Source organism: Enoplosus armatus, chromosome 6, assembly GCF_043641665.1.
Source record: "Enoplosus armatus isolate fEnoArm2 chromosome 6, fEnoArm2.hap1, whole genome shotgun sequence".
NCBI lineage: Eukaryota > Metazoa > Chordata > Actinopteri > Centrarchiformes > Enoplosidae > Enoplosus > Enoplosus armatus.
In genome coordinates, this window is record NC_092185.1 from 23,100,830 (window position 1) to 23,125,072 (window position 24,243).

Here is a 24,243-nt window from a genome sequence, read left to right on the forward strand (position 1 = left end):
CCCTTGAGCAAGGGCACTTAACTGCCCCTCAGATTTAGAGAATGCAGAAATGTTGGTGACTGCTGGTTCTGGCACCGTGACTGACAGCAGCGTGAATGTGTGCTACTGTGTGAGAGTGCATCAATGTGCTGTTGTTCACTGGCAGTGCCTCCAGTCCCGTCCCTGGATAGACGAAATAAAATCATCTGCTGCTAAACAGGGTAACTTCTAAACCATTTCAAGAACTTGGGGAACTCTTTTAATAACTGAAATACATTTATATAAGCGCAGGGCTGACATTCTGCTTGGGGGTACTCTCCAGCTCAGACTGTGCTTGGTGGTGTGACCCCACTCTGACATTAGAAATGATGTGTCTGTCATGGGTAGACGGGACCAGTTTCCAAGACAACTAGGCCCTAGTTTTAGACCAGGATGTCTGCAGTAGATATCTCTGTTGCATTTAGTTTATGACTAAGGTTTATCATGCAGGCCTACAGGCTGACTCTGTCCTTCTGGAAACCTCCCACCTAACTGTCACAATACTAAGTTAAGTGTGGAGCCACAAGTTGAAGTAATACCCTATGTTGTTGTTGTTGTTGTTGTTGTTTTACATTATGGCTAGTTGTGAATACTGAATGTAATTGGTAAACGTACCATTCACATCACGTTGTCCATCGTGGTTTTGACAACACATCGCATGTTCACCAAAACACGCGGGACGGCGCTCGTGGACAAGTGCTGGGTCTCACGCTGCCTTCAGGACTAACTGCGACTTCCCGTCGCATTCAAAAGTGTTTTTCCTCGGCGACAATAGAATCACGTTGGCAAGCCTTCCAACAGCACAGTTTTACGCGTCGGGTCTGTAGCGTCACACCTCGCAAACTTGGGCAATACAGAAAATTCCCACTTTAGCCCAGTATTAGTATTTTGTTGTGCGTCATTTTGGGCTCACCTGTGGAAAGGGAGTATTTCCGACACTACGCGAAGGCAGCAGCTGAGCTGGTCTGTGCGGCGGAGATAAAGCTGAGAGAGATGCGCAAACACAAATACACCCTCTATTTCAGGAGACCCAGGAGACCTGCACTTTATAGAATATCTGCACATTGATACTAATTCAATCTGGCTTGTTAGTTTTGGAGATGATGCACGAATACGTCAAGGAAGTGGCCTCAATGCAGAAAGATTTATGTAGCGCAATGAGTTACATTCACCGTTATTTAAATGTATTTGGCTTTGCGTTTTAGACGTTAAATGCCCCAGAGTAGCCTATAGGGCATGGGCCTTATCTTATTGATCAGGAATTGATGACTACAGGACAGGTACTCACACGTCATGTTACTCGTTAGTTTCTGTCCACAATGAACGCACATTTTCATGATTCAAATTCTACGTTGAGAGATGATCATTTGTTCACAGAGTGCAATCAAATAATGAGATAACTAATGTCAGTTTGCTCTGCACAGCAGGAGTTATCTTGACCGCCGCCCAGAGTGCTTTCAGAGCAACAGGTGGGATGTAATGCTGCATTCATGGAGCTTGAAGGAATCGGGTCCCTGTGAGGAGTTGTATGTAAAACCTTGTCTTTTCTCAGATTTAATGTGGATGAAAGTGCTAGAAAAAAAAGCAAAGCTGGATTTATAAAACAAGAACAACCCTCTGGGGAGGCAAACCATGCAGTAATTAAACTCCTGGCTGCTGTGACTGTCAATACGTCGTATCTACGTATCTTCTCTGTTTGCTTGAACGGCTCAGACCCCGCCTCTTGTCGCTGTCCACTTCTGAATCCTTGAAGAGTTTTAAACCTTCATCGTGTCAACGGCGAAGTTGCACTCTCAGTCCAGTAGTCAGGTCGACGGCCCCCCCCTGAGCAGGTCTCTCTGCTCTCCTCCCTGTGTTCAGTTTTCGGTTCAGGTGGACGCTCTGCATCTCCGCTGTCAGGATGCCTCCGTCCACGTCCCCCCGGTTCTTCACGGAGAGGGAGGTGGCCCGCCACTGCACCAAGGACTCCTGCTGGGTGCTGCTGGGCACCAGGGTGTACGACGTGACCGCTTTCCTGCGGATGCACCCGGGCGGGGAGGCGCTGATTCTTCGCCGGTCAGGCAAGGATGTGAGCCGGGAGATGGAGGGACCCCCACACCGGCACTCGAAGAACGCCCGGCGGTGGATGGAGCAATACTACATCGGGGAGCTGGACAGAGATAGCGGCACCGACGAGGCGCAGGTGGAGCCGGAGGTAACTGACCCGTACCTAGCTAGCTAGCCTGACATCACCGGCCTCAGGGCATGCAAAACAACAAGTTTAGAGAAAGTCACCGGAGGAGAAAAACCTGTTGCTTGCTCTCTAGGTGTATGTCTTTGCTGAGGGTCAGAAACTGACACTTTTTTGACTTTTAAACACATTTACGTTAACTCGCTATCTTGCGTCACATTTCTCTTCATCGTTTTTGGCGTCCTTCTCATACTAAAATAGCTTTCCTCCAGAGGCAAATAAACAGCAGCCTCCAGGCTACCTCTGGGATAACAGTGGTTTTCCGTTATGTTAAGTCAAACAGAAATGACTCAGTTTTCAGACCTGAGTTTTTAAATGTTCTGCCTGGAAGTTTCCGCTAGAAAGAGCCGCACCAGAGGAAGGATGGTCCCCCTCTGAGCTGTGCCTGGGGGGCTAAATATTCCTCACACTGAGCCAATATCAGTTCAGCCGTGACATATTTTGGGCTCCAAGCGGGTTTGGAAGTGTTTACTGGCTGCATGTGATATCAGACACAGGGAGTGGTAGTGGGTTTAAGTTTAATATAGGGACCTGCTGGCTCTGTGAGTTACATGTGTATAACTGTCTCTCACTTGACTTAGGTAACAGGGCGTTTCTGTGCGGAAGGGTGAGAAGGAACTCCCCCCCGGACAGTATTGATTATAGGGGAGGGAATGAGGAGTTGGTGGAAAACGACACACAGCCGGGGAGGGGTCTGGCTTAGTGCTCAGTGTAGTTTCTGTAAGGAGCAGAGCAGGGAGGGGCGCTCAGGTGATAAGGTATACCTGTGGGGTGAGGGGGCCAGTGGTGTAAATGAATGATTCAAGTGAGTCAGAGAGAGAGAGAGAGAGAGAGAGAAACTGGTTTGTCTAGTCCCAGTAGGGACAGAGGGGACTACAAACAGTGGAAATTTGAGGGAAACCAGAAAATCCCCATCACTTGTCGTTAGATTAATCCACACCCAGTGTAGCTCTGTCCCTGTGAGTGAGGAAGGAGAAACAGAGAGTTTGCATAAATCTCTTGGTGATGGAGTTGACATTTACATGGCTTGCCCACTCTTGTGTGTGTGTGTTTTGCCAGTTGGTTGCATCTCGGTAAGGTTTACACAATTGCAGCAACAAAAGCCACGCTTCTTCTCCTCTTCTTTATCCTCTCTGGGGCTTCATGCTTTTCAGTCATAACCACGAAAAAGGTGTCTATTTGACTCCTTTCTTTTGGTCTGTCAGCTATTAGATTTGAGAATGTCTGCTGAGTGTGTCTGTGTGGGTCAACACAGGGTGCATGGGGGTAAAACTGAGAGACGGAAGTATGCTGGAAAAATGTCATTAAGCTGCTGGTTATGAAACTCATGGTCAAATGTGACAATGGAGGTCATGAGACAGATGTCAGCCTGCTGACTGAGTCACCAGGACATTCCAGTTGTTAATGAAACATCGGACCTACCTAATTTGTCCTCCAGGTATGGCTGGGGAACAAACAGTGCTCACTTTCTCTTCCCTTCCTCCAGTCATTCAGGCACCTTTGTCTAACTGCAAATGTTAAACCTACCCCACGTTTTGCTGTTGAATGATTGGCCTGAGGGCTTTAAATGGCATTTTCACCAAGATCAGCCAAATACCAGGGCAGAAACGGGCTGTATCAACTTTCGGTCACACTGTGTGACTTTAAAGGGGTTTTAATTGAAAGAGAGACAAAGTAGCCTTGAGACATACATCCCAGCTCCTGTTGAGTCATTGCTGGGGGATGGAAAATCCATTAATCAGTACTGTGGTAAGGCTTGGTGTGATGCGTGGTTGGTACAGTGGCTTCAACATCATTAGGCTTTCTGGCAGTATTGTAGTCTATGTGCAACTGAAACATTTTCCAAAGCAGTGAACAAACACACTGTAAACTCGATCCTTGCTTTGTAAATCATGATTTGGCCTTTTTTAGCAGTATGTATTCCTCTTCAGTTACAGATATTGCGGATGGTGATACCATTGTCATAATGGAGTAAATAATCGTCATATCGAGACCCAGCCCTAGGCATTGCTGAAACACACTCAAATCCTACTTTTTTTTGCTGCTTCAGATGCGACTTAAATCAGTCCCTATTTTGGCACAATCAAGCAAAGTCTGATGTGGTCTTCTGGAGGCATAATGACGAAGCACCCTAGTCCAATTCCTAAAGGGAAGGCCTGTCCCCCCCAAAGGGTTAAGCACTGCTGAGCAGATACAGTCCACACTTTTCTGTGTCTCAGGGGAGACTGCTCTGCATGCGCTCTGCCACATAGGACAAAGTGTTTGAACAGACTATAAACAAATGGTATCTAGAAAGCATGTTAGACATTACATGACTTTTATAACATTCTGTTTGAGGTTGTTCATTGTACAAACACGAGGAGATTGAAGGGGAGATTAGAAGAGATGGTATCCTTCTTTGTGTAAATAGTCAGCATGCACATGTTCTTTAGTGAAAAGGTGGAATTTGGCATTTTCGTGTACCATTATTTCCTTGTTTGAAATTTTGCTCTGGCTTTTTTCCGGCTTCAGATTTACCTTACCCCAAGAAATCCATGCCACAGATTTTTGGGTGTATTTTCATTTTCATTCACCCCTGAACATGAGGTTGTGTTTTCTTAATGATGATTCATTTTCATTTGGAGACAGCGATGATAATCTGAGGCATCTGACGTGACTGCCTTTTGCCTGTGAGATACCAGGGAGGAGTGGTCTACAAGGACCGCATCCAAGATCTGCAGCAGCAGGAAGGGGGCTCCTAGTGTGTGTGTGTGTGTGTGTGCATTCATGTACGTGCGTTTGGGAGCAGGTTTACAATCAAACAGAGGTGCTGTTTACACAGTCAACAAATTAGTTTGTAATAGATGCTGATTGCCTCTCTGCAGAACTAGTGTTTGTAAGTGCTTTTCCACAGTGAGCACAAAGAAAGGAATAGGCACAGTTTTCAAACTTTTAAATAAACCTCTCAAATTTGAATACAAATCATTAGGGATGTCAATATTTAGTCCCAATCAGAGTTCTTTAATTCTGGGTATCTGCCGACACTTAGTCCAATCCGTACTTACTACCTAAATGTTGATTAAATACAGTAAGTATTTAACACATTTAAATAACAGATGTAGCCCTCTAGATTTGGCACACCTTATTTTTCACCAGCTTCTTCAAATACTGAAGGTCCTGATTCAAAACTACTAAATGGATCAGCTTCAATTATTGCCATCGATATGAAGACCAGAGTCAATCACCGGTGCGACCAAATCATTAGTCCCATTTACTTTCATTTGCACTCGAAATGCTCGCAGCGTAGAGCCTAGCTGCCATTAAGCTCTAGCAGGCAGGGCTGGACAAAACACAGTAGAATACAGCAAAGAAAGGATCGGCTTGAACAGCTTTGTTTTACCCATTAAAAGATGCCCGGTTCGGCCCCAGTGCTGAACCTAAGGATAGGCTCGGGACATCCCTATAAATCATTGTTCATTTTAGTTCTCTCTTTCACAGCAAAAGAAACTGAAATGTCATTAATAGAAGGGAAAGCCATGACAGTACTGGAGACACTGTGTTGATTGGGATCAGGACGGATCATTTCTTATTATATCTCGCTGTACATAAAGTCCAATTCAAATGCTTCAGCCACACTAGCTGTCAAATGTACCCCATTGTGCTCCATCACAACCGATCCAAAGCCTCCCGCCGAAACAGATCAATACTTCTCCACAAGTATGGGACACCATACAAAACAGTATAGGATATCATCAAAGAGGAGCTGTGATGTTTATATGTATTGCTACTCGAAAGTATTCAGATTGGGATCGGACACATTGCCTTTCAGAAGTGCAGAGTAAAAGCGCCACAACAATTAATGCTTAAAACTTCCCAGACACGCACTATCTGAGCTATTTGAGGTGGTTTGGTGAGATGAAGGAGAAATTTGTGTGGAGGCCAAGACCAGTGTAGTTGTATGTTACTCTGTGTGTGTGTGTGTGTGTGCGCATTTTTCATTGCAAGTTGAGTAAAGACAAAACTGCTTATCCCCTTAATCCGCATGTCAATCACGGTTGCACCTTTGTTTGCTCTGTGCTCCCCACGCTTTGTCTTGAAGAAATCGAGCCCGCGCTGCCTATCTACCTCTGGACGGGATGTGGAAATTCACCAGCTCAACAATCCCCGACACATTCATTGCATTTTTGTTTAACTCGGTCTGTCGGCCTCACTGTTTCTTTGTATACGTGGACTTGAAATGTAAACGAATTCAACAGGGCAAAAGGGCAGACGCAGCCGTATTCATGCTCAATCTATAGTCAAGAACTTGGGAAGATAGTACACGTATTGTTAAGTGAGCGGAACCACAAATGAGCGAGTGTGTGTGAATGAATGAACGGACAACGGAGATCCTGTGGAAGAGCTCAGCAATATGAGAACATATGCAGAGGATGAGACAGGAAGTGAGGCGAAGGTCCTTACAGCTAAATAGAGTGAATCGCAGCGCAGATGAATAGAGACCAACAGAGTGTAATAGGTATCGAGGTCGTGTCGGTGGGTGTGGATCGGTTTTGTGTACGGAATGCTGGAGGGCGAGCGGGTCAGGCTGGTGGAGCGCTGGAATGCAGACTTTCATCTGCATGGATCTTTTTCTGCTCAATGATGTGATTGTTTTCCATCAGAGGGCGAGCAGAGGAAGAGGGGGAGAGATTGGGGGGGTTGGGGAGGGACTTATTGACAATGTTGACATTAAGTTCATTATTAACACCTGCAACTGGAAGTGCCAAATGTTGCTATAATTTATTTTTGGCAGCACGCTAGAGTAATAAATTGTCATTATTTATTAATGACTGCAGACTATTATACACTTTCAGTAATTATGAGAATCACAGCAAGGCATTTACTAGGATTCCGGCCAGTGTTTTGTCAGCTATGTTCAGCTCTACTCTGTACCAGCACCCATGTCATCAGTTTTTTTCCCCCCAACAAGCTGTTGAGGCGAACTACCTCGTTTAGAACTCTTAAGAGCTGCTCTGAGTCTATCACCGTGGCGACACATTGTTTACCTTTGCTACCATAGAGACTGCCGACACGGCAATTAGCGCTCAGGTGCAGGCCTCTGGTGGCTCCCTCATCGCCACGGTAACACCTGTAAAAGAGAGAGGGCGAGGTGCAGGGAAGCTGGGTGGACAGTCAGAGGGGATGGAGATGAACATATGCTGGAATGGTGCAATTGATTTTGGCAAAGGTCTCACAGGAGGGATACTAAAGCCTGCCATTACTGTTTCCTCTCCGAGTTCGTACTGAGCCCAGTCCTGAGGTTTTTACCCATAAGTCATTTCCCTATGGTTTTGTTTGTTGTGATCATAGTCTGTGTAAAAGAAGTGGACGCAGCCACCCATTGGTTTGTGGACTGCCGTTTTGAAGCCTCAAGTTTGGCGTTTTGGCCATCGAGAGGGTGGAGCTCGCCTACCTATACCGACAACCTGACTGCACCTGGCTCCTGGCTACACTGTGCGAAGTAGCTGCTAACACAGTCAGTTGCAAATATGCTTACCAGAAAAAAAAATGAACAGCCGACTCCATAGAGTGTCTTTTAGTACAACCAAACGCCTCTATCCTGATTAACAGGTCGCCGTAGTAGTAGTTGAAGAAGACTTGAAACTAGCGACTGAGAATATAAACTCATTAGGAAAGTGTTTACTGAGGTACTGAGGGTCTGTTTGGCTTGAGAGGTATCAGGCCCTCCTGGTGTTTGCTAGTGGTCATAAAGAAGGACAGAGGAGAATAACACAGGGATTTAATTTACTGCATTTGGTCTTTATCAGATGAATGCTGAAATGAAATGGAAAAGAACAAAGTAGTGTTTCGATTAACACTGTTCACTTACACTACACAAGTTAATAGGTTGCGTTTTGTAAGTTAAGTGGTTTAGGGCTGTGTGTAACTGATTGTAGTAGGCTGTATTCGTCTGTCCTTCCACCCCACCTCTTTCTTTATCTCATTATGCATCAGTCAGCTTTACATAAAGATAGAAAAGTGCTATTTGCAGCAGGCTGGTTGGTTGGTGGGGCTGTGTGTATACAGTATTTGTGGATGGGACTGGCTAGCCCAGGGGGGAACACAACACACACACGCACACACACTCAAGAGGTGTGTTGTTGCAGAAAAACAAACGCGTGGAAGGTGTTGAAGAAACAGACAAGATTCTCGGACACACCCAGAGGAGGGAGGCAGCCTGGAGGAGACTGTGTATTGTAGTGGTGTCTACAGCTAGAGAGGACAGGGCCAGTGCTTCTGCCATGGATATTTTGCATACAGTCCAACCTGGCTGCTGGTCAGAGTCTGGTTAAGACTTTTAGATGAACCATTAGGGAACAGCATGAACCTCTGCTCATGTGCTCTTCTGGTGAAACGCCTCAGTGTCAGGTGACAAGAGTCCGCTGACAGTGGTACACAGTGGGAATTGGTAGCAAGAAGTAAATCAGTGTGTGTCACTCAGTGTCATATTGTATTACACACCAATATATTAGATTTTACACATGGCTGCTTTTTGAATTTAAAAAAAGCTGTCATTGTTGTAGCCAACCCCTCTGTTGGCAATTTTAGACTCTAACACACATGAACTGGAAGCTTTATTCTTCATCAGAGGAACTATGTTAAGACCACTAATGCAATGTGTGATATCAATCTGTATTAGACTGTATGATATCAATTTTGACACCATACTGTTTAAATTTTGTGTGATAAATGCCGAGAGCTTTGTAGAGACAAAAGTATGAAAGTAGAGCCCTGTTATCATGTCATTGTCATGTCAAGCACTTACAAACACTAGTTCATTGTTTTAAATATGCAGCAAAACCAAAAAAATAAGCTTTTTTCAGCCTTGATATGACACGGCTTAGTTTTCAATGTTTTGAGTGTTCTGCATCATGTCATGCTGGATTCTGACTGGTTGGGTTGTAGACGTTATCGCAGCAGAAGTCACATTGCTCCGAAATATCTGACACCATCAGTGGATTTTGACGCAGGCCGTCTTTGGCCTCCAAATCTCTAAATCTTCTGACGGTGTGATTTGGACTGATTAGCAAAGATTCCTCTCATGACTTTTGTCTGGGACACCCCAAAATCACCCAGTTCATATATGTATTTGTGGCACTGTGCCTAAAGGGGACTGGGGAAAACTGTTTAGCAGACCTAAGTAGAAGAAATAGCTTTGTCGGTGTTAAATTCCTACGGACTTCAATAGAGTTGATTAATTATTAATTGCCCCTTTACATTGAGACTTGATTGATGTCTTTCAAATCAAAGGCCAGTTTTGCTGCTCATCTTGCTTTATGTGAGTTTTTATTAATGAGAACAACATTGTAAAATGTATACAGAACATAGCAGCATGGTGCGGGTGGTTGCAATGTTTACATGGCGTTTAGCTCACTAGTTACTGTCTGTATGGTAACATGACACCTTCTGCACAAATTGGTTAGCTACAGAGAGCCTCTGATTCTTGCACACACACACACGCACACACGCACACACACACACACACACACACACACACACACGTACAGAGAGAGAGAGAGAGAGCACTGGGGGAATCTTGAGTCCTGGTCATTCAGGTTTGACTGGCTCTTTGGTTAAAGGGAGACAAGTGATCTTGTTGTCTACACACACACACCAACAAACACACACATAATGACTTACACACATCTAAGCTGGATGTGTGCTAAGTTCTGGCCCATGTGGATCCCTCTGATGTCGAAATTGATTGAGCAGAGGAGGATTTAAACCAAGACAGTCAAACCGCAGCAGCACCACCACCACAACACAACAGATGGATGTGACTTGTTATGTGGATGTGTTGTACAGTATTAGCCTCTGTCATGGAGTCACTATTCACCTGAAGTGTTGTTTACATTATGTGAAAGAGAGCCATATCATCTATCGCACATTTGTCCTGCCGCTGAAAAGAAGTGATGAAGTGATGATTATGTAGCTGAGGTAATTGTGTTAGCGTTTCTTTTCTTCACTTAGTGACAGTTTCTTTGGAGAGACAGTTTGTCCTGGAAATGATTTTGTGAGATTTTTGTCAGAATATGCATTTGTGTCATGCTGTCTTCAGTATCAACAGCCTCTACCGGCATCAGAAACATGTAGGAAACAACACAAGCAGACTGCCCAAAACACACTGCCCTTTTCCATCCACTTTGACCCACAAACACACCTACACACACACACACACACACACACACACACATACACACACTCCTCAGAGCACCCTTATATGTATTCCTCCTAATCCAGCCGTGTGGTCGGCTTGGGAGCGGCGAAATATATTTCAGCACCTGAACAGCACCTGCTGTGTAACAAATGGCACATTGGTAAGGTTGTGATTTGGTCAGTGGCTGAATCCACAGGAGGAGAGGTGTGTATCGCTGTCTCAACCTCACCTGCCGGAGTTATGTGAGCCGTGAGAGCGCTCGACCTTCACACACAGTCATGCGTTTTTTCCATGTCCTCGTTATCAAATCTGAAGAGCAAAGCAAGTTCACTGATTTATGATTGATTTTGCTGCTCCTGATGTAGACTTTTTCACACCTGGTAATTGACACATGGAACTGCTTAATGAAGTAAATCTTAATGCCTGTCGCCAGCGTAGAAGCTCTCTTCCGTCATGAGTGTTGAGTCATGGTTTTAAGGATTTCAGAATGTGTGAAATACACTTACAAAGGTCAACAGACTTTGTTTAGCCCCTACTGTTGGATTTGTAAATAAACCATTTTCTTTTATATTTGCTGTAATCTGTGCGACTGATCGCTGTGCCACGCGGGTATCCAGAGCTCACAGCCTTTTCTGTGTCATCGAACTTTCCACAGTGTTACTGAACTTCAACCCCGCTCTGTGTCCTACCAGGGGACGTCTGTTGACACACCCGCAGAAACACAAAACATACACACATGTGCCCTTTTTTTTGTATGATAGGAAGAGATAACAATAGAGATAACAGTGTTGTTATCAGGATAACTCCTCACACGTGCGTTTTTATTTCAGTTTTATCCAGGCTTCACACCTTTTTGATCCCATGTGAACCATGTATAATGAGTCATGACACATGTGGGCCAAGTCTGTCACCCACCCTCCAATCACACAATGCAAAAAACACACTCTGTCAACACATTGTATTGTAGACATATGGATATTTTTGGTACAATGTGCTCGGACCTGCAACATGAAACAAGAGCAGCAAATAAGAAACACGTGAAACTAAAGCCAGGGTCCTCTTCCTGATTGCACTTTGGAGTACCGTTCAGTCAAGCCAGTTTCGCAGTGCCACAGCAGCTCTGAGCCTCATGTTATCTGACATAAAAATGATTTCAAATAAGGGAAAAAGAGAGCGCTGGTATGGTACTGTGCATTGGCAGATCAGAATCAGAATCAGAATCAGAAACTGTTTATTGCCAAGTAACATACATTACAAAGAATTTGCCGTGGTCTGAAGGTGCTATTGTTTTGATAACAAATAAGTAGAATATAAAAGGTAAAATAAGAATAAAATAAAAATAAGATAAGATAAGATAAATAACAACAGTGCAGTGACCAGAATAAAGTAAAGAGTCCAGGTAAAGTGTCCAGTAGGGGGTGGGTGCGTTAATGTAACGCAGGGGGGACAGGGGTGATGTACGTTAATAGATATCCTGACTATCGAAAATATCGTACTAGATGTCTCCCCGTTGCTTAAAATGGCTAATCTGACGGACTCTTCAACTCTGTTCCAGTTATTTTATCTGTCCTGCTCAGCCCTTGAACACCAGCCTTAACCTCTTCTCCGTCACTTCAGCCCAACCCATCATGCTAACTACATTGTCACAGATCTTTCCTCACTGTAATCGCAACCAAACTCATTGCCCTCTACATCTATTTTATTCCTCTTCACCACATTCATTCAATTCATCCACCCACGTTCTCCTCCCTCCTCCTCCTCTCCCAGCGGAGGCTGACTATAGTTTCTGTGTTGTGATGGTACCAGGCCACATTGCCTCCCCTCTCTAACCATCTCCTTTGTTTTTTGTCTGTCATTCTTTTATATTTCTCCTCCTTCTGGGACAGAGCACAACTTATGTTTTTTGGTACTTGACCCTGTTATCCTCTGTAAATAAGATCATTTAGTCACCCTGCCCTTGTCCAACAAGGTGTGTCTGAATCGTTTTTTCTTACTGAGAAGTTTTCCCATTGAATTGTCATCCATGGATACCTTGAGACCATTCTCCTGTCATGAGAGGGGGACTTTTTTCCGGTCCTGAGTCAATAATCTAACTGTAATCTAAACAACAAATATCATGCACAAAGGAGGAATGACGTAATTGTTCGCAGGTTTCGGACATATATTGTGAATGAATGCTGTGTAAGCTCGTTGAATGCTTTTAATCACACTATAACAGAGTGTCCCTCTTCAGTGTAATGCAGTCAGTGGGTGTCATTCTCGACATGACAATGGGGCAAACATTTGTGAGAGTTATATCAACAGCACAAGCATACCACCCATTGTCTCAGCTCAGGCCTGAAGAGTGTACACAGGCACTCCTGGATCGAAACACAGGTGACAGCCAACAATCAGTGACTGAACTCCCTCCTCCTGCTTCCAGTGTTTACTTAACAACTAGCAAATCACCTGCTATTCATTCCGTCTCTAGCTATCTGGCTTAACATTTCGGCAGTAAGGTGGAAGATGTGACTGAAGCTGGGCCGACGGCAGCATGAAAGACGGTGGGATGGAGAGAAGTAGAGAGGAAAGGAGTGTGTCTCACCTCCCTTGGACATGTCGCCATGGCAGCCTTTACCTGAGTTACGACACCTGAGTTTGGATTTCAGTAGCAACATTAAGACAAATCTCTATACATTTCATTCCTTTAATATCAGTGTCCCAGAACAGAACAGCCAAATATTTTAACCAAATATAATGGAAATCACAATTGATTTAACCTGAATGTTAATGACATATAAATGATATAGATGACATAAGGAATACACAATGGAAGAAATAACATGTACAGTGAAATCCAACATGGCCTGTGTCAAACTCATTTTCTAGATCATGGTTTTTGAGGCGAGTTACTGAGCAAATATCATATTAAGTGTTCCTCAGTCAGTGTTCAGTCTTGAGAAGAGGAACTCCCATGGTCTATTTGTGACTGCTGTTCCTCTTTGATTATACAGTTGTCATGTTTAGCATATGTCTTCACGATTGTTTTTAGATGTTTTGATATGATCTGCTACTTAGAGGTACGTAAATTCCTTAGTACACTGTTTGTCTACATCTTAACATGCTGGCTGGCCGAAACGTTGCTTAAAATACCAATGAGGTTCTTTATTTTTCATTTTATGCTATTTTATATTTCTACTCACAGTTCAGAGGCAAATATAGCACCTTTTACTAAACTGCATTTAGTTGACAGTTGAAGCTGCTAGTTACTTTTCACATTAACATATAATTTTTTTTCGAGAACTGTGGTTAGAAAAATAGCTCTGGCCTCAGTGTCCCACCCCCAACAGGATGTGTTCGTTTCAAGTGACATATATTATAAAACCCCATCGCCCTTCAGATATTTTTGGCAGCTGCTTCTGTGCCCGATACCTACCTCAGATGTAGAACACATAATGAATTAAAATGAACTGTGATCTTTTGTCAATCAGCCAAATAAAATAATGGTTAAAGATTGATATTTTAATGTGAAACTCAAAGGTAATCATAGCCTGCACCTGTGCAATGATGTTGTGTTTGCTGCTAACTGTGTCATTGTAGGAAAGGATAGATTTCTTTCTGTTGTGCGTATTTGAAGTCTTAACCACTGAGGGCACTGATCCCCTCCACAGACACTACAATATATACTATACACTACACATATATATATGTTCTTATCATCTCAGAGATAATCAGTGTATTTATTCACTTTAACCAAACAGCACACTTTGTTTTTCTGCCAATAGGCAGCCTTTTATGCTGTTCAAAGGTCAAGTCAGAAGTGAAGTGAAGCTTCAGAGGTCGCCTCTTGTCAGCTGCCCCGTGAGACCATCAAAGGTGGATGCAAAGCTTTTAATGGCTGTAGGCGCTGACACGTTTTTACTATCTGTGTTTGTTACCTTTTTAAAATGTGAACATTACAGCTGGTTCAGTTAAGACCGAGGCCTATTTAAACCCTCAGTAGTCAAAGTTTTACAGCACTGGAATACTCATCAGGAGTTGAAAGAAATTGTGAAAAGCCGTCATCAGATCAGCCAAAACAAGTTATCTTTATGCTCCTGAAGCAAACGTTTGAATGTCTCGTACCTACATGCTGAATGAGAGTCAGGTGCTAAATCCAACTTTAACTTACAAAGTAATCTAGAAAGATAATAAGCATGCTAAACAGTACATTGTACGAACTGCAATCAAATGGTTTGGGTACGCAACACTTGGGTAAAACAGAAGTGTCCTTTCTAAGTTCTGCTTCCAATATTACACTTTTAAAGAGCATTGAGTAATTTAAGAATTACAACGAAACAACTCGTGTCCTTCGATGCAATTCTATGATGTGGCTCAATAATGCACACGACTGAACTTTGATCAACCCTGTTTCACTGCTCCCTTTAGCTAAGTCATGCGGTGTTAACTAACACATACACACGCCCACACACACACACACACACACACACACACACACACACATACAAATGCACAGGCAAATATAAGTAGTTTTACTTGATAAATAATCAACTACAATCCACTAATTGTTGTCACCACTTTCAACTATCCAGCTATTAATTAGGCCTGCACAGATTGATGGAAAGCAGGCAATATTCATTACAGATGGCTTAATTGGTGGACTAAAATCTGCATTGAAACCAACAGTGCTTGATCCATCTTCACCAAACAGTTTACGTTCCTGTCTAACCGCAGACGGACTGGTGTCAAGCCTGGGGGCATATATGCTCAGCAACGGACTCATTTAAAGGACTATGCAAACTAAAACTGCTTGCTCCTATCTTTTACTGTTCTGATGGCTTGACGTGAGCCATGTGATTTGCAGCTCCTATTTGCCTGTTTGTTTCCATTGTCAGCTCCTTGGAGAGTGCCTCTGTGTTGCGCTGTGGGTATGATCAGTGCATACGTGGGGTGTGTGCACTGTGTGTTTAAAAAAATGTGCTTTAAAGTGGCAGGCATGAGTGTTTTTCCTGGTCACTCCGTGTATTTCGTGACGTCTTCGACCATAAACAAACTGTAAAGCCAGGATGCCAGAGCCTGTCGGAACAGGATTCAGGATCGTCACAGTCATGAGCGCCATGTCTTGCCAGAAACAAAACAAAACAAAAAAAAAGCCAGTCCTCCCATTCTGGTGAAAACCTGGTGGAATTCATTGATGGCGCAGTGCTCCAGTCCCCTTTGTTAACCCAGTCCCATATAAAAGCTTATGAAACTTCAGAATCACACAGAAACTCACAGGCTTACTCACATAGGCCCTGGCTGCTGCTGATACAGAGGGCGTGTCTGCTTACCGATTCACCAAACCATTCACACTGCTGGTTTTGGTGTGTGTGCGTGTGTGTGTGTGTGTGTGTGTGTGTGTGTGAGAGAGAGTATTTGCGTGAGTCTGTGAGAGGCAGAGAAAGAGTGAAAAAGAAAGTGAGTGTGTGTGTGTGTGTTGGTAGCTTTGAGCCAATAACCTTTGCTGTGCTACCCTGCTTTGTGCTACTAAGTGTGATTGTTTTGATATCAGGTCTGTATCACCATGTACAGTATCACCCATAACAACACTAAACAAGACAGACTGAATGTAGACTGTACTCACTACCTTTCAGATGCTTTCACATGTTCATTTTTAGGCTTTCTCTTCTCTTTTCTGTAACTTTTCTGCTGCTTTTTATCTTTATCTCTTCCGCTAATTTGATGAGCATTTTCCCCAAATTTAGTACACTCAGATTTGTACTCTTACCGTTATTAATAAGGAGCTACAGGACTGTGGATTCCTGTTAAAAAGCTTATGATAATCCTTGGCCATTAGACACACAAGGCTGTTACTTGCTAAAGCATGTTTAAGTCTCTGGATCTGTCATTTTAATGCAATGTAATAACTTATTATACTATATTAGGACAATATACATCACTTTATTATTATTATTATTATTATTATTATTATCTGTATGAGACTTTCTGCTGTGGATACTGTAGAAAAGGCAATAAGATCACAGCAGTACTCAATTGGATTAAAGAAGTATTAATCTCATATTTCTAGACGTCAATGTGAGTTACAACATCAACTGCGAGACAGGTTAATGGTCCCTTTTTGTTTCTTTTTTGTTTTAGCACAGTGCGATAATGGGGGGGTGTAACGTTGCCTCTGCAGGTGTTGAATTGCCATAGGTGATGTTAGTAACAAACCATAGGGGACGTGTGTGTGTGTGTGTGTGTATGTGTGTGTGTGTGTGTGTGTGTGTGTGTTGCGTTTTTTGTGCGCGTGTCGGAAACCAACCAGCTGATGAATATTTCACTCGACTGACAGGAAGCGACAGCCACTGGCAGACTGAAAGGATGAGCAGAGGCGGCCAATTGCGGGTCAGAGAAGGTGGATGATGATGATGATGATGATTTTGTAGCACTGAATTTGTATATTGGGTGTTCAGTCACGGACGAGGGGGAAGCAGATAAAGAAATATGTCACTGTTTCCTGTACTGCAGTGTGATGGCACCAAATACAAACAAGAATCTCTTTGTGCCACTGAACGTGGTTTTTTTTTTAAAATAAAGAAATACTTAGACCTGCAGCCTAATCCACTTCTCCACTGTCTGTCTGCCCATACAGAACGCTCAGTATCTGTTTCAGACACACTATCTCCTCCAACATATGGCTAAAATTCACTGCTTCCAGAGTGTATTAAATCTTATATCGGCGAACTGCTGAGCGCGATGAGTGTAGTGGTTGGAACTGGGTCACAATAGGAAACCACCGCAGCTGACGTGAATTCAAGCTGACCACAGCTGCTCTTGTCTGTGGAGGACGATGCTGCCAACCATCTCTCTAGCTTACAGGTGGTAAGCATCTTATACTCAAAGGTTGTAGATGGAGTTTTCCTTCAGTGGGTGAGCAGAGAGCTGTCTTTTAATCAACTGTGTATACATGGCTGCTGCCTCTTGCTTCTCATGAAATGCAACCCAAGAGCGTATGCATGAATACGGATCTGTTTGTAAAAGCTTATTTATTTCCTCATATATAATCTAATATTCATGATTCATTATCGGAAAATCTCTTGTGAAAAAATAAGAATGGAGAGTTTGACCCAATGATATGCTTCAAATAAAACACCAGGCTGTACATCTATATGACATGTTGATGAGGCTGTTAAACTCAGAACAGAGAAGAGCACTCTGGACTCACACACACACACACACACACACACACACACACACACAGATCTGTGTTTGTACGTCTCTACCATACCATATTTTATTTGATTGGCAATATATAAACAGGTCGTCTACCTGTCTATCTATGACTTTTGTAAAATTAAATGAAAGACCCAAGAGGCTCCATGACTACCACTTTAGCCACCGGTCATTCTAGGAGAGAAACAAAAGAGACATCGACCGATCATTGTTCCACCTTTCTGTTGTTGATCGTGTCTGTTTTTGTCTTGTTTTTCTTCAGACTCTGAGAGAGAGGAGGAAGGCCAGTGAACAGACAGAAGGGCTGACGGCAGAAAAGACGACAGCCAAGAAGGTGAAAGAGGAGGACGAGAGTGCCCCGTTCAACCTCTGCAGCTCTGTGGACCTGGACAAGGTGTGTGTGTGTGTGTGTGTGTGTGTGTGTGTGTGTGTGCTGGTCATGGGGGGTAGAAGAGTGAACAGTCATCAGGTTATTCACCCTGCCTCGTTCCAAAACGTGTTTGTTAGTAGACTCGCCCAACGGCCTGTCCATGGAAGTATAGAAATCACATATTCATACACGTGTAATGACGCCTTCATTCATTCATTTAAATCACGCTCATGTGATTGAGCAATTTGTCATGTGTGTGTCTGCTATCAGCAGTTGTATCAGCGCGCCAGCACAATGCGATGACAGATCTGGTCCATCTTGTTCACTCTGTTGCCAGGCATCAGTGTCTTGAGGGAGATGCTCCTCTCTTGACTGTTCACATCGTAAAACCCTGAGCATAAGCCTTAACGCCTCGCAGTGTTTCTGTCTTGAAACGCCGAATCGTTCAGTTGTTCCAATACAATTGATGATTAAATCCCTTTACAACCATTTTCAGTGTTTTGTTGCCTCTGTAAAACAACTCAGGTGCCTCAGACAGCCCCATCACAGAGCTCCAGTGTGGTTTGAGTTCAGTAACCAAACCCATGTGGCGTTCGTTTTAGTCTGGCTGCAGTGTTGGGGGGTGTCACCACACTTGTCATGAGCTCCTGCACATCACAGAGATGTTTTTGGTAAACTTTTATAATGTGATTTTGTAGTTTAATATGTCAATATTTACACCAACTGTTTTGATAGTTGATCTGAAGTACTGTTGTAAGTCCGGCATGTTGCTTTGTGCGAAGCCGCCTCCTTGTTCAGTTTAAACTTTGTTTTATTACATCGTATTGTTGACACAGTCCACAACACAGTTTGTGCAGAGGCAAACAGGCCAGCTGTGCGTGTGTGTGTGTGTGTGTGTGTGTGTGTGTGTGTTTATGTATGCCTTACCACATTTTCTCGGAGGCGTCTCACGCTGAGGAATGTGAGGCATGGCTTCACAAATGCTCCTGACCGGGCGTCTTTTGTCTTTTTTTCACCTGTTCATTTTCGACACAGAAACCAGCATCCTTTGTTATTTTGAGCAAACTTACAGCATGTTTCTCAATGTTTTTCTTCCACGTTTTCCTCAGCGTAATTAACAGTGTAAATACACAAGGAGACTTATTAGTCTACAGTATAAATTACATTATATCCATTATGTGGTCATGTGCCGTGGCAGCGAGTTTGCCAGTCGCCAAGAGCTGATATCAGTGCATTGTTGTAGTTTAATGCTTCTTTACTTTCAACTGCACTCATACAGTTTGTTTTATTGCAATATGACTTTGATTGTCCAGACAACAAAACTGTAGTTTATTTATTGATTTAATAACACATGTGCAGGTATTAGTGTGTCTCCAATTCAAGTATTTGTTTTTTACCCTTGTTTTTTTATTTGTTTGCAGACAGCAGTTATTTTTTGTGGTACACTTCCACATGTACTGCACAACATTACCTACTATCAGCACTAAAGCAGAATAAGCTGTCAGTGGGAGTGAATGTATTTACATAATGCTTGGTGTGGAAGTGGAGATGTCAGACACAGCGGCTACACGCTGTGTGGCAGAATGTCCAGCAGAGGAGAGACCATTTCTGGATTTCTTTGTATGAGTAATAAACATGTTATGTTCTAGGTGGTAACCTGTAATTGCTTGTAATCAGCCTGCGAATGTCCTCAGAGGGGGTATCGCAAGCGACCTGGCACCTGTACCTCGGCAACAGTCATCATTTCCCCAAAAATCCACACCGTTTAGAAGTGCAAGAGTTGGGATCATATGGAGCTTCAGAAGTAAAATGATTGAAGTTAAGATCAAAGTGTCGACTGTCCGCTTGAATTCTACTCTGGTCCTGGTTTCACTGTTCTCATCTTGCATAAGTTCTGACTCAAGATCAGCTTTTTCCCCACCCACTGTCTCGCAGAGTATACTGTTTTCAGTTATTCAGTTAGACCAAAGTAAACTTGCAGAAGCACACCCAGATGCAAACAGACATACGAGCAGTCACTTCCTGGTTTGACCAGTGTTAGTGCGGCTCATCAGTTTTTAACTCTGCTGCTGCCACCTGCTGGAGACAATGAAGTCATAATACTCTTTTTTTGTGTGCGTCCTCCTTCTCAGTCACATGTTTCACTCGTTTCCCATTGTTGCTGTATCTCTACAGGATTTGGTGGACTGGCAGAAGCCCCTGGCGTGGCAGGTAGGCCACCTCGGAGAGAAATATGATGCGTGGGTTCACCAGCCAGTCGACAGGCCAATCAGACTGTTTGGAAACCCCTTGCTGGAGGCCGGCACCAAGACTTCCTGGTAAGACAGGACACACTTTGTCTCTCTGTTACGTGACTGAAGAGAACATGACAAGATAAAAATGTTCCTAATTGTCGACTTGCAAACAAAACAGCCACTCGATTAATGTATCTGTTGACTAATTCAGTCAGTCCCAACCAGTAGTGTTTGTAACCCATGCTGATGCCAGAGGGTACGTGGAAATATTGTGGAGTAGCTCCACTAGTTTGAATGAAATAGAAATTATAAATTGGTGTGAGGCAGAACTTAAATATATTTACTGTTGTCACTAACCAGTTGTAACACCACATGCTGGGATTGAGAGTTCATGAAAACTACCTACTGAATAAAAGAAAAGAAAAGAAAGGATCAATATGTCCTGTGTTAAAAAAACGATTGTGATCATATCCACTCTTATACAATCAGTGTGTTAAATCCACTTTCAAATCAGTTAAAATGAACATGATGGGTGTTGAGGAAGGGGTACTTGAGCTCAGCTGAATGGGCTGTGGGGGTCTGTCAGACATGATATGCTAGAAAATATAAAACAAATGTGACAGAAATTATATTTCTACTTATATGAAGATGTAAAAATTGTGACCATATTAAATCTATATGCTCTCTTTCTACAGGTACTGGGTACCAGTGGTGTGGCTCCCTATTGTGTTTTATCTCAGTTGGCACTGCTTCACCACCCTGGCAAAGGGCACCACCAGGATAGTCCTCACTTCAGGTAACACACACACACACACACACACAAAGTGCCTGCCTGCACACACAGCCGTGTACAATGCATGCTTACATTATGAACACATGCACACTTTCATTTTGATTTACACATCCACGTCCTCATTTGCATATGCACACAACTGTACAATAGACCATGTTTGTTGTCATCATTTTCATTTCCAGTTGATGTGTGTGTGTATATATCTATGTCAATATTTGTGTGTGTGTGTGTGTGTGTGTGTGTGTGTGTGTGTGTGTGTGTGTGTGTGTGTGTGTGTGTGTGCTCCCAGACGTCTGTATCCCGATTCATGAATACATATTCCCGCTGCTCTTTTTGATGGGCTGGTTTTTGTGGTCGTTCATCGAGTACTGCATCCATCGCTTTGTCTTTCACATGAAACCTCCAGCCCATAACTACTACCTCATCACGCTACACTTCCTCCTGCACGGACAGCACCACAAGGTACACACACACACACACACCGCCGCCGCTGCAGCTGAGGGATGGGGCGGGCCTCGAGATCATAAAACTGCTATTTGTTTTACTGTGTTTATGGCACAAAACTGAAGGGATCAGAATCAGGTCTATTGCCAAGTAAGTTTTCACATACAAAGAATTAGCCTTGATATATTGGTCCATAACAATAAACTTAGAAAATCAGTAAAAAAGTCAAGAAACATAAATAGAAAAAGAATGTGAATATATTTGTTTTTAAAACGAAAGAACTGTACAGTTTGTGCAGGAATGAGCAAACTATTGACATGGGAATGTGCACTTCATAGTATGAAGTTTATATGTGCAATGTACTGAGATAATAGTCCAAAAGATGGCGTGTAATGCATTGAGTCTGGTGTGGAGACATGTTTTTAAAAAGAAAATAGCTGTACAGTGTTTAAAACGACGAGGATTGAGTGTGTAAACGTTCACAGTATAAAGAATACGTGCAATATTTTGCGTTAACGTTGGGCAGATGTAGGACGAATTTTAGATTGTTGGTAATAAAGAACTTTATCCCTGCTCCTCATAGTTTCAACAACTCACGAACTTTTCTTAATGCACATTAACTTTTCATAGTTGTAATTGGTACTGCTATTGATGATTCTCTTAAAACAATAATGTTCTTTTTCCCTTTGAAAGGAGAAAAAAAAACGATGTAATGTCAACATGTGTTTTGAGCCTCTCAGCTGCTGTCAGCAAGCGTACACATTGGCTCCAGTCTCCGTCTCAGCGCATGACACAAACTTCTTTCTCCACAGTCCCCGTTTGACGGTTCTCGGCTGGTCTTCCCCCCCGGCCTGGCCTCCCTAGTGGTGGGAACTTTCTATGTAATCCTCCGCAACACCCTCCCAGATATCCTGGGGCTGTGCGTGTTTGTCGGAGGACTGTGCGGCTACGTGGTCTACGACATGATCCACTACTACCTTCACTACGGCTCGCCAAAGAGAGGCTCGTATATGTACAGCCTGAAGGCGTACCACGTCAAACATCACTTTGAGCACCAGAGAGCAGGTGAGCACTGGAAAGCTGGGATTTGATAGACGTGTAACGCCTATTTGATCTTTACCTTTGGTTCTCCTTTCGTCTGTTTTTGTCTGGTCTGTCTAATGAGAGCTTTATTTCTCTCCCCAGGTTTTGGAATCACCTCCACGTTCTGGGACCACCCCTTCAACACAGTCATCCCCGATGAGAAATTCTAACACAGAAACGGCTCTCCTGAAGGGCCACAGGACTTATCGACCACCCTCTTCAGCAACCAGCCCGCGTGCTATAACCACCCTGACTCCCTCAGTTCAATCTCTGCAGCCATAGCTTTCACAACCAAGAAGGAAGATCCACTTCTGAGGACACTGCAACTAATCCAGCCATATATACTATAACACGTGTAGTATCAACCTGCTCCTTGATTCCATCCTGCAACACATTCTTTGCCTGAGCCCGGCCATCTGGGTGGGTGGGTGTGTGTGTCAACCAGTCAACTCATCCCCGGACGTTTTGTGCCATTTTTTTCACACCAGCCAAGTCGTCACCTGATAGCCAATCACAGCACCATAATGTACGGCCAGGAGGTTGGCCATGGAGAGAAAGAGAGGGGCACACACATACATAAACAGACACACATATAAAAATGTGCACATCTGTGTATTTTGATTGTTACGGTTTCATTTGATTGGAGGGAATTATGTGATTCCTCTAAAGCTGCAGAATACTGTAGAGTACATCCAAAATCACACTGATAAAATATTTAAAATACACACTTTTTTCCTGATTCGCCGGCAGCATAACACAAATGAATGGAGACCCACATTTACAAATTGTGCACACACATACACACACTGCCCTAGCTTCCCTCAGAGTGTTAGAGAGGGAACAGGAAGTGATAGATGGTAGGTGAATGTGGAAGATAGAGAAGGAGGGTGATAGAAAGTGTGTGTGAGAGAGTATGTGTAGAGACTGTGAGCGAGAGAGAGTCCCCAAACTGGTGAACCAACTCAGGAAGAAAAAAAGAAAAACCTTGTTATCCTTCCTCCTTGAGCATTCCTCGTCACTTATTGGCTCTTTCTGCCACTAAGCTACCCAGCTGCGCTGCTACGCTCTGTTACGCTGCAGGTTCGTAACAGTCAACAGAAGCTCCCTCCACCGTGTTTGGCCTCACTGTAGTTTTTGGAAACAGCTATGAACAGAAATAATTTGAAATTTGTTTAGATTTAACTTATTATCAGCCGCTGCAGAAGTGAAATTATACTGCAGTGCACTAATGCTCTGTACTGTTGAGTTCTAAATGTTTGAAACCACTGTGGAGATCTATTTTTGCAAGTCTGTTGTAATATTTCCTTCCGTTTTTTTAAGACGCTTTGTACAGAAGAGGAGATTCTTTAGTTGCATTTGGATGTGAGGATGGATGGATGGTAGAGTGTTGTCATGGTGACAGAGGGACAGAGCTGCAGGCATGAGGCCAGCCTGTCAGACCTTCTGCTGTGGGGATCCCCGGGGTCAAAGGCCACAGGGTGTGACAAGAGTGGGAAAATGTTATTTTCAAAATGGATTGGTTTATCTGGCCCCGCGGATCCCCGCAGGATGACGATGAACCATCTGACTGGGCAGCAGGAGGTCTTGATAGCGACTGGCGGATCCTCAAACTGTCTCTAATAGACACTCGACGACAACACTGATAACTAAAGCAGAACAAACTTAATTAAGACCATTTACATAAATAGGTAGAGCACAGTG

At 43.4% G+C, this 24,243-nt stretch overlaps 1 protein-coding gene across 1 annotated transcript; it reads left to right on the forward strand.

Annotated features, from left to right (window-relative positions):
- Nucleotides 1-1,918: 1,918 nt before the first annotated feature.
- On the forward strand, nt 1,919-22,712 carry fa2h (fatty acid 2-hydroxylase). Its single transcript, XM_070907992.1, has 7 exons — nt 1,919-2,200; nt 17,881-18,012; nt 20,164-20,306; nt 20,918-21,018; nt 21,305-21,477; nt 22,272-22,524; nt 22,645-22,712. The coding sequence occupies exons 1-7, from the start codon at nt 1,919-1,921 to the stop codon at nt 22,710-22,712; spliced, it is 1,152 nt and encodes a 383-aa protein (XP_070764093.1).
- Nucleotides 22,713-24,243: the final 1,531 nt, after the last annotated feature.